The 11961-nt window shown below is 32.1% G+C and overlaps 1 protein-coding gene across 1 annotated transcript in view; it reads left to right on the top strand.

Moving 5' to 3' along the window:
• Window positions 1-11273, top strand: part of LOC111144965 (inositol polyphosphate multikinase) — a 47577-nt gene extending 36304 nt beyond the window's left edge. Inside the window, exons 5-6 of the mRNA XM_022499599.1 lie at window positions 6580-6661; window positions 8155-11273. Coding sequence (XP_022355307.1) covers window positions 6580-6661; window positions 8155-8777 — 705 coding nt within the window. The 3' untranslated portion in view covers window positions 8778-11273. The remainder of the gene's footprint in view (window positions 1-6579; window positions 6662-8154) is intronic.
• The last annotated feature ends 688 nt before the right edge of the window (window positions 11274-11961 follow it).

Here is an 11961-nt window from a genome sequence, read left to right as displayed (position 1 = left end):
CTTTCCATAGTTTGGCTATTGTGGACATTGCTGCTATAAACATTCAAGTGCACGTGCCCCTTCGGATCACTACATTTGTATCTTTAGGGTAAATACCCAGTAGTGCAATTGCTGGGTCATAGGGTAGCTCTATTTTCAACATTTTGAGGAACCTCCATGCTGTTTTCCAGAGTGGTTGCACCAGCTTGCATTCCCACCAACAGTGTAGGAGGGTTCCCCTTTCAGAGAGAGAGAATCTTAAGCAGGCTCCACTCCCAGCACAAAGTCTGACACAGGGCTCAGTCTCACAACCCTGAGATCATGACCTGAACCAAAATCAAGAGTTGGACACTTAACCAACTAAGCCACCCAAGTGCCCCTAGGAATTATTTACTTTTAATGACTTTTAATAATTATACTATATTTCATTGATCCCAAGATGATGTGATGATAAGACTGAAGAAAAATGAAATCTTGCCATTTGCAATGACATGGATGGAGCTAGGATGCAGTATGCTAAGTAAAGTAAGTCAGAGAAAGACAAATACCATATGATCTCATTCATGTGAAATTTAAGAAAGAAGACAGATGAACATATGTGAAGGGGGAAACAAAACGAAGGAGAGAGGGAAACAAACCATAAGAGATTCTTAATGGTAGTGAACAAACTGAGGGTTGATGGAGGGAGGTAGGTGGGGGGTGGGCTAGATGGGTGATGGGTATTAAAGAGGGCACTTGATGTGATAAGCAGTGGGTATTGTATATAAGTGATGAATCACTGAATTCTACTCCAGAAACCAATATTGCATTCTGTGTTAACTAACTATAATTTAAAAAAGAAAGCTTTTAAAAAAAATTAATTTTCAGGTGCTTGGCTGGCTCAGTTGGTGGTACACACAACTCTTATTTCAGGATTGTGAGTTCGAGCCCCATGTTGGTGTAGAGATAACTTAAAAAATGAAAAATAAACTTGAAAAAAAAAAGACCGATTGATTTAATAATAAGATTTATTGAGATATGTGTTACAAAAGAGGTAGAAACAGAGTAGAGCCTGTAAGAGCAAGGGAGTCAAGAAAGGAGCATTATAGAATGACTTTAGAAAAGATGGTACAATTTTTCCATGCTCTCTGAAAGTAGAGTGCTCCTATGAAACTTTTTGTGATCCGACATGGCCTCAAGTGAAAACTCAGTTACCATTAATTTATATGGAAAAGTTTTGAGTTTCCCACACCCAAGAAATAACCCCTCAGGCTCTTCTGATACCTTAGGCTCCATCTTGCTAATGGATGCACAAAATTCATCAAGTAAAGCACAGATATTCACAGTTCAAAGGTATGGCATCCTGATGCTGGAATGCTGACTGCAGTTCCCTGTGAAGGAGTTTGGTGGTGCTGGGGTTCATGTTGCCTCTATAACAGTTACCTCCAAACAAAGGCTGAACACTATTTTCACTTTTTGCCTTTCTTTATAGAAATGAAAATCCTCTTTGGACCTCTTTTGGTTAGCAAAAATAGATACTAATGTAGTTCTTTTGTGAAAGTAAAGTGGTGTTACACAAACTTTTGAAAAGCAAGAGATATCTATCTTTTGAACTGGCAACAAGGGAAAGTAAAAAAATTGAGAAGTAGTGTGTATTGTGAGACAGGAGTTTATGTAATGTGACTGGAACATACTATATATAGGTAGGTGGGGTGTATATTATCTTAAAGTGTTAGATTTAAGAGAAGTAACCTGCTTTAGGACTTAGTGGTTTTTTTTTTAAATAGTCTCCTTATGGATTGACTATTATATACCTTCTTGTTTAATTTTCCAGTTTTGTATTGATTCTGAAACCAAGACGTAATTACAGGGATTTATTATATTTATTAGCCAAAAGTAATTAAAATATAGTGTATAGAAGTTTACCTGAAATTTCTTTAAATCATAGAATTCAAGATTTTAAATGATTTAATTTTCAGATGTTCCAGTGTATTTTTGGCAACAGCTTAAAGTTTTGACAAAGAAATACTTTTGAAGGGAAGTACCTTTTCTTAATCACTGATTCCTAGTTGATTGGGGAAATGATTCTTCTCTTTTGGTATTTATTGATCTTATCTAAAGATCAGACTCTTTTTTTTCTTTATAATATGATGATAGTAACCTTTTAAATCTTGAATTGACTTAATAGGAAAGGTGTTTTGCTAAAGATATTTTGTTTGCTCCAGATTTAAGTTCACATAAAATGAGCAACTCATATGGTGAAATATGATCCAGGAAGGGCTAGAACTTGCTTTTGCTTGTTTTTTTGTTTTTGTTTTTAAGTGGGCTCCATGCCCAACGTAGAGCTTAAACTCACCTGTGAGATTAAGGGTCAGTCACATGCTTCCACTGATGGAGCCAGCCAGACTCCCCAGCTTTTGCCTGTTTGCTTGTTATTCTGCCCTACTCATGTCTTCCAGCTTTCCTTTCCATTAAACTTTTTTTTTTTTCTACATGTTTAGATGTTTTCAAGATTGGTGTGTAACTTTTGATTTACAAGTATCTTTGCTGCTGACCAAGACTGGGCAGTCCGTAGAAATAGAGAGTAGAGATGGAGAAATTCTCTCTCTTTCCATTCCAGTGTTAACTGTAGAATAGAAATAGAGGAAAAGAGAAAATCAATAAAGGATTTCCACTGAAACTATTTAACTTTAGTCTGTGTGTGAAATGTAGATTCTGAAATACAATTTAGCTCAGATAATACACCCCTGAATAAGTAGAATAGTTTTTATTTTGAAAATCATGGGTTTTTTGTACATTTTCTAGTTTATGGTTCACATAACTATGTACTTGAAAATTTGAAAATTCTCATTTTTTGCATTGATCTATTCAGATTATTAATTTTCTCAATTTCATCGTTTTTTATTGCAATATAATTGACATATAACATTGTGTAATTTTAAGGTATACAAAATGTTGATTTGCATATATTGCAATATGATTACCACCTTAGCATTAGATTAGCTAACAGCTCTATCATGTTGGAAATTCTTTTTTATTTAATTAATTTATTTACTTTTTTTTTTCAAGAATCCTCTTTTAAACCTGTTTATGTGTATAGAGAACATGAGTGGTTATTTTAAAATACATTTTGGATATACTTAACTATTCTTATAAAAATAATATTTCCTGTAGCCAAATGTAATTTTTGATGTTTATAAAGTACCTTCTTCCATTCATAGTAACACTTTGCTCAAGATAAATTTTATATATATATATATATATATATATATATACACACACATATATATATATTATATATATACATTATATTATATATATATATTTTTAAGGATTTTATTTATTTACTTGACAGAGAGAGCAAGAGAGTACAGGCAGTCAGAGCAGCAGAGGGAGAGGGAGAAGCAGGCTCCCCACTGAGCAGGGAGCCTGATGCGGGGCTCAATTCCAGGACCCTGGGATCATGACCTGAGCCAAAGGCAGTCACTTAACTAGCTGAGCCACCCAGGCACCCCAAATTATATTTCTTTAGTAGGCAGTATGTGTTGGTGTGTTTAAGAACATGATTGTAATTGAACTTTTTTCAGTTAGGTACAGCATTGGAAATAGATGGTAATTAACTATAACAGACTAAAAGGTTTAAAATATCAATTCCCAAATCAATATATTCTTTTTTTTTTAAGATTTTATTTATTTATTTGACAGAGTTCACAAGTAGGCAGAGAGAGAGGAAGGGAAGCAGGCTCCCCGCTGAGCAGAGAGCCTGATGCGGGGCTCCATCCCAGGAGCCTGGGATCATGACCTGAGCCGAAGGCAGAGGCTTTAACCCACTGAGCCACCCAGGCACCCCCAAATCAATATATTCTTAATACTTCCTAAAAATATTGATTTAAGGGGGGCCTGGATAGCTCAGCTGGTTTAACATGTGACTCTTGGTTTCAGCTCAGTGGGGCTCTGCACTCAGCGGGGAGTCTGGTTGAGATTTTCTCCCTCTGCCCCTCCGCCCACTTGTGCATGCTCTGTCTCTCAAAAATAAATAAATCTTTAAAATATATATATTTATTTAAAACTTGAGAAGGTACATTATTGTATGCTTCAAACTCCAAAAATTGTAGAAACATACACAGTGAGAAGTCACCTTCCACACAGGATGTTATTATTTTCTCTCCAGTGTATCCTTCCAGAGATATTTTTAACATATACAAATACTGCATATATGTGTTCTTTTATCAAAAAACCTACTTTGAACACAGTTTTGTATATTACTTTTTTTTTCCATTTAACATATCATAAAGATCTCTCCACAGTGGCACACCGTTATTACACCATGATTTAACCAGCTCCCTTTGATTGTTTCCAGTCTTTTGCTATTACAAATAATGTTACAAATGAATAAAAAGAGACCTACCTCATTTCACCAGTATGCAAGCAGATTTATGGGACAAGTTCCTAGAAGAGAATTGCTAGGGTTATATGCTTTGTAATTTTGGTAGATATTGGCAGTCTCCCTGATAGGGAGCAGTATTTCACGATTTGGGGGAGGGCTATGCTCCCCTTGTGTTTGAGAGCTGATTTATGTGAACTGTTCAGATCCTTTTTTTCATTTTTTCCCATAAGATTAATCATGTCCTTTGTTCATTATATAAATTTTAAATACTTTTTCTCTGTGTTTATTTGTCTTTTGATTTCTGCTTGGCAAAAACACTATGAACATTTTTTAAAACATACTGTGTATGAAGGAAATTTCTGAGTTCTGTTTAGAAATGCCGTCCCTAGTATCAGTTATTCTTCCATCTTTGTGGGGATACTTTTATCATTTCATTTTGTGCATTTTGATATTTGATATATTTGGACTTTATCCTTGTATAAGGTATAAATACAACTTATTTTTTTCCAGATCACTACCTAAAGACACTATCATTACTTATTAATAAATTATCCATCTTTTTCTACTGATTTAAATAAAATACTGTTCTCACAAACTTCTCATGTATTTGATTCCAAAGATATGTTTTAATGAAATCAGTGTCTTAGAGATATCTGAACTCCCATGTTTATTGCAGCATTATTAGTGATGGCTAAGATATGGAAACAGTACACGTACAGATGAATGGATAAAGAAGATGTAGTTTGTATATATACACACACAATAGAATATTATTCAGCCACAAGAAAGAAGGAAATCCTACTGTGCAACAGTATGGATGAATCTGAAGGGCATTTCGCTGAGTGAAATAAACCAGACAAAGAAAGACAAATGATGTGTGGTACCACTTACACGTCAATCCCAAAAAAGAAAGAAAGAAAGAAACCAATTTCATGGAAACAGATTAGAATGGTGGCTCCTAGGGGTTTGGCGGGGGGAGGGGGAGGGGGACGGAAATGAGGAGATATATGTCATAGGGTACAGACTTCCAGTTACAGGATAAGTTCTGAGGACCTGATGTACAGCATGGTAACTCTAGTTAATAATACAGTACTGTGTACTTGAAATTGGCTGAGAGTAGCTCTTAAGCCTTCTCACCACACATGCACAAAAAATGAGTTAACTGTGAGGTGACGCACATGTTAATTATCTTGATCTTAGTAATCATTAACAGTGTGTATGTGTAGCAAATAATCACATACACTATGTATGATTATATTTCTCATACGTTCCTCGATAAAGCTGGAAAATATAAATATATTTTAATATCTAGTAGGATGGCAAGGCTAGTCCCTCATTATTCTTATTTGGATTTTTCCTGCCTATTCTTGTTTTTTTTTAATATGAACTTCAGAATTAGTTTATTTGGTTAAAAAAAAGTTGTTTTATTATAATCTCACTTTAGTTGTTGATTTAAGTAGTAGTAAGTTGATTAGTTGTTGATTTAAGTAAATTAAATTGTTAATTTAAGTAGGATTAATACCTTTATGATGCTGAGTTTCCATTCTGAGAACAATGGGGGTGCATTTGTGTGTTTTAAGAATGTTTTAAAGGTATCTTTATATAGACTTACTTAGTTTATTTCTTTGTTGTTGCATTGGTAAATAGAGTCTTCCATTATATTTTCTAACTGGTTATTTGTAAATATGAAAGCTTATTTCTGGGTACCAATTTGTACTCAGTAACCATTTCAAGTTCTTATTGTTTGTATTAGCTTTTCAGTTGATTTTCCAATACACAACTATTATCTATAAAGAGTAATATTTTTATCTCCTTCTTTCCAAATTATTATACCCTTTCTCTTGTCTATATTTGCTAGAAATTCCAGAACGATATTAGATAGATGATAAAAAAAAATTGTGGTAGAATACTTTTTCTAAAAGCTTCTTGTATTTTAAGACAGATGTTTCCTTATTTCCTTTTTAAACTCGAGGCTAACTTTTGGTGGACTGATGTTGATAATTCTTTCATATTGGAAATATTTATCAGTCCTTTTAAAGAGTTTTCATCAATAGAGGATATAAATTTTTTAGATGCCTTTTCAGCATCCATTGATATATGAATTTTTTTCTTCTTGAGTCTATTAGAATGAAATATGAGTAGATCTTCCCATCCTTAACTATCATTGCATTGTTGGGTAAACCCCACATTGTCAAGGATGATTAGTTTTTAATATTCAGTGCTTTTTCTCACAGGTTTACCATGTTCATTCTGACAGCTATGAGACACAAAATCAGCACTATGGAAGAAGCTTAACAAAAGAAACTCTAAAAGATGGTATGGATTGAAAAACTTATTTCAATACTTTTATTACTGCACAGTTATCAAAATAATTCTAAAATAATTTCGGTCTCAGTTCTTTGGTGTAATTATGGTATAATGATTCGATCCATAATAAATAAATGTAAACCCTTAAATTTGCAGTTGGATTATTCATAATCCCTAGTTTGTAATACACCAAAACTATGAATCCTTGAGTGCCTTCTTTTATTTTAGTTCATTTCTTATTATACATTAAAAAATAATGAACATCTGTGAACCAGCCATATAGTTCAAGTCCTGAAACTAGAGGTTGTTTTTCTAATCCTAGTGTGTAAATCATAGTGTATTAAAACTGCTTTTTACATTAAGAGACTTTAAGATGTATATTGTATGTAATGTATTTTTATCGAAATCTCCCATGTCTAATTTAGTTGTATATTATAAGCTTCTAGAACCACATAGTAAAAATAAATGGCATTAGAAGTAGTTTAAAGCCTGCTAACATAAATGCCTCTAAAATAGTTATAGCCGAGCTATTACAAAAGCAACGAGACCCTAATAGGTTCCTAGAAATAATATTCTATTAAAAACTTTATTCTTAGCTTTGCCTAAGATGGGAAAGAGCTTATGTGTAGTGTAGTTTGAAAAAAATTTTTAATTTTATATATAAAAGACAAACATACACAGTGTGATCTTAACAGTATTTGCCTTGGTTTATTTAACCAATAGCAGGATAATACTCAGATTGGCTCTTTGTTAAAATATTTTGCAGGCTAATGTGAGTATACATTTTTAGCAATTTCTATCCATAGTGGGGGAACAAACTATTTAAAAGCAGAAATCAAGTTATATATACCCATAAATTCTCAAATATGATAAAATAAGCATAAACAACGTGAAAAGAGGCTTAATAATCTGATAGTTTAAAACACGTAAAAGTCTCAGTTTTGAATCACATATTCAACCTGGAGTAGCTTTGATCCCAAAGTGAGCTTAACTTTTGTGAAGACTGATTTAATCAATGTTATTAAAAACAGAAAGAATTTATTATAGTTATGATTTGGTATTTTGGTAATGGGCCGTTGTTGCCATTACAAGTAGTTGTGATTTGACTCTAGGTTTTAGATTAGCTCTTGAATGTGATTCTAACAAACAAGTAATCTTATTAAAAATAAATCCCTCACACTAGCAAATGAAGCAAATCTTGGAATCACATTCCTTAAGAGAATATATATATAGAGAGAACTAAACTACCAGTCTTTGTGTAATAATTTTTTTAATCTAAATAGTATGTTTCACTTTACCTAAGTGTCATTTTCTAATAAGAGAATCTTCACTAAAAATTATGTTGAGGTTCAGGTTTCTATGTCTGACTAGAATTTTACCTGTTCAGCTAATTGCAAGGGGTGATAGGAAGAAATTGAAGAATTGTATTTAAGATGAGTTTATTTCCCATGTGATAGCTAGTTCATAATTTCATTATAATCCTAATATTTTCCTGTTTATAGGAGTCTCCAGGTTTTTTCATAATGGATTCTGCTTAAGAAAAGATGCTGTTGCTGCCAGTATTCAGAAGATTGAGAATATTCTGCAGTGGTTTGAAAATCAGAAGCAGCTTAATTTTTATGCAAGTTCATTACTGTTTGTTTATGAAGGTTCATCTCGGCCAACTACTACAAAATCAAATGACAGAACTTTGGTAGAAAAACTTTTGTCCAAAGGGCAACTGTCAGACACAGATGTACTAGAGTACAATAATAACTTTCATGTGTTAAATTCCACAGAGAATGGAAAAATAGATGCTTCAGTGGGCAAAAGCCTCTCCAAGATGTATGCTCGTCACAGAAAAATGTGTTCAAAAAGGCATCACAGTCAGACTTCATTGAAAGTTGAAAATAGAGAGCAAGACAATGGGTGGAAAAGCATGTCACAGGAACATTTAAATGGAAATGTACTTTCCCAACTGGAAAAAGTTTTCTATCATCTTCCCACTGGTTGCCAAGAGATTTCAGAAGCAGAAGTGCGAATGATAGATTTTGCTCATGTGTTCCCTAGCAACTCAATAGATGAGGGATATGTTTATGGGCTGAAGCATTTAATTACTGTACTGCAAAGTATTTTAGACAATTGAATCCTTTGCTGCAGTCTTTGTAAGGGATGGGGCAATCATAAGAGCAGCAGTCAATATCTCTGTACTTGTAAAGCTATGTAAAAAATTTATATTGTGAGTCTACATTTTGTCTTTATACTTTTGGTAGGAGGGTTATCTTTTTTATAATCTTACTCAGGAAAACTAATTATTTGCTCATTAGAAAACTATGAAGAATAAAGAAACTTAGGAATCTTAAGCAGGGAATGTGGTGGTACATGGCTTAAACATCTGGCTGAACCAAGATGCAAACCATTATTCAGTCATTAAGAGTTTATTTAGCTTTCTGTAGCCAATTTGTCATGAAATCTCTGTCCACTGAACCCTGACAATGAGCCATATCTAAACTCATTAAATTAATGGAACACTTTTAAAAATCTAGAAAGCACAGGTTGATGTCCTTGGTATTACTATGTAGGAAGTCATTAAAACTGGAGAAAATTCTACTTCAGAACAATTAAGTACTGTTTAGGTTTTATGTTAAAAGTTCAGACCAGCATATCAAAAGGTGCTTCTTAGTAAAGCGATTTAGAATTATTGCATTGCAAAAGCAGATTTTCTCTTTAATTTCCATTAAAATGGACATTTCAATATATTATACTTCATGAGAAAGATAATTAAACAACAAGAACAACAAAAATCTTGAAATTAAGGTCACTAATTATTCTCGTCAGGGTTAGGAGAAGAAATAAGTTATTTGCAAGGAACAAAATGGTTTTCTTTGAAAATCTTTCATTGATGTGAAAATTGGAATATATATTTACTACATTTGAAAAGTGCTGTAAACCATATAATACTTTTTGCTCTAAATGCAGCTTCAAAAGGTAGATGATTGAAGCTTTGTCTTATTTCTCCTTTAAATAGCTTGAGAATTTTCTCATTTAAAATTCATGTATTTATATATCCCTATTTAGTTCAACAGTAGTATAAATATATGTTGCCAAAAAAGTGCTTCTCAGAATTTTAGTAAGCAGTGAAGGACACCATCAAGTGTTGTGTTATCAAAAGTACCATGTAAATTAGTGCATCTCCAATAGTTCGGTGCATATCTAAATTCATGCTTCTATGTCACTCTTATTCAAACAGTTTTATACCCTATTCCAGAGAGAAATTACGATTTAATTTTGTGATAGGTGGGGGGAATGCTATTTTTCCTGGAAAAATGAGATTTTTAAGTATTATCTGCATTTCACATTTACCACCTTTTAAAAAAACAGTTATTGAAAAAGGATTTACAAATATGTTAGCTGTTTATGAAAGCATTAATTGTACTTTGACTTACTAATAACACATCTAAGTAGTTAACAGTTTTGACATATTCCTGAAAAATGTTTTAGATTTGTGAGCTGTTGGACTTTTCCCTCTTTTTCCCCCTAGAATTACAAATTAAAGTTTTAAATCTAAGCAGATTTTTTTGGTGTGGAGGAAAGTATCACAATTTTATCTTTATCTCTAAGCGTACTTTGCAAATATCTGAGCACAGACAGAAGTACCAAATGCTCTATGATTCTGTGTTTGGTAAATCTATTAAACCTGAATTACTTTAAAATTCATATACATTTTGTTAGAGCAAAAAAAATTTTTTTTAGAGTCAGTATAAGTATTTTTCGTAGAGACTTCATATTTTTCTTACTGCCTAAATGGGTATTGGCTATAGCTTTTGGGGGGAGATAAATTTCAAGTGCTCATAAATAGTCAAAAAATTTTTAATTTTACCTTTTTTCTCCTACAGTATAGACTTCTGTTGTTGTTCTTATTTGGACAGTAGTTCAGTAAGTCTTAATAAGCTCAGATAATTAATAATTTTGAGTCTTTTAACAAGAGTTTTTTTGTAACAGATGGTATCGGTCTATGTATAGTAAATTTAATAAATCTAAGTATTACCAGACTTTTGCACATTTTAGCTCAATAAAGTGTGAATCAGCTTTCTAGATTTTCTTTATCCATATTTGGAAATACAGTTTTGGAAAAATCAGTGTCTTACCTTTTTGATACAGTAGATAATCTTGGTTTTGTTTTAATAAAACAAAAAGCGCTTTTATTATTTGTTTTTCAGGGAAGGGATTACATTTAATTCTGTTTGTTTACATTTTTATCACTATTATCCAATGCCCATTTTATGTTACTTTATAAGTAATCTTACATATCACAGAGGAAGTATGTTTATGTAATCTACATGTGAATATTTTACTGTCTAGCCCAGTTTAACATTATGTTTAGCCATTTAACATTATGCTGAAATTTACCACTGTGGGGAAGAATGATCACTATTCACCAACCATATTTAAACATGTACATGTTTAAGAAATAAGCATAATAAGGATATAGTTTGGGTTAATAGGATTATCATAGGTTTTTTTCCCCCCTAGGAAACATAAATAATGATTTTAGTGTATTTCTTATGGAATGCACTCATGAAAAGGACTTTAAGAGATTGTGGATAGTATAATAATACATTTCTCTAATAAAAATTTAAATTGTATAATAGTTTTATAATAAAGTATTTACACTAATATTTTAATATGGATAGAAGTTGCATAGATTCAAATAAATTAAAAATTGATAAATGCTAAATATTTTATCTAAATAGTTTTTCAAGAAACAGTTGTGAAAATGTGTATATTAAGTGGCTCTAACATGGAGCTTTGTGGTATTTTCAACTCAGTATTCATTATTCTTTGTTTTATATGTCTAGAAAGATCATACTTAGTATTCCTCTTTACACTACAATTTGCTATTATGGGGCTTTAGATTGTGTTAAACTGAATAAGAACTTTTTTTCTGATTTTCAGTATAATTTACTATTTTATGATTTCTAAGGCAGTGTTCTTCATATTATCTCTATAATATCTATATATTGATAATATAACTTAAGAAAAGGTGATTAATTTTCAGAGATATTTCAGTTGTAATTTTCATATTTCATGCAACCGAAAACTTTTGTTTCTAGGATTTGGAATATTGTAGAAAATACAGGATGAAAGAAAATGGTATGAAACAATTTTATTTGAGGAATTACTGTTTTTAAAACACTGTCATCATTTTAGTACTCTCTTAACAGACATTTGATACTTTAAAACTTGATTTGCTCTTAAAATTGTTTACAGTGCTTTGTAATAATCTTTCTTATTCAGTGCCTTTAACCTTGATTTGATATGATTGTAGC

Source organism: Enhydra lutris, unplaced genomic scaffold (assembly GCF_002288905.1).
Source record: "Enhydra lutris kenyoni isolate GAN:26980312 unplaced genomic scaffold, ASM228890v2 scaffoldscaffold12, whole genome shotgun sequence".
Taxonomy (NCBI): Eukaryota; Metazoa; Chordata; class Mammalia; order Carnivora; family Mustelidae; genus Enhydra; species Enhydra lutris.
The sequence above is the reverse complement of the archived record's forward strand: the minus strand, read 5'-3'. Positions and strand labels throughout refer to the sequence as shown.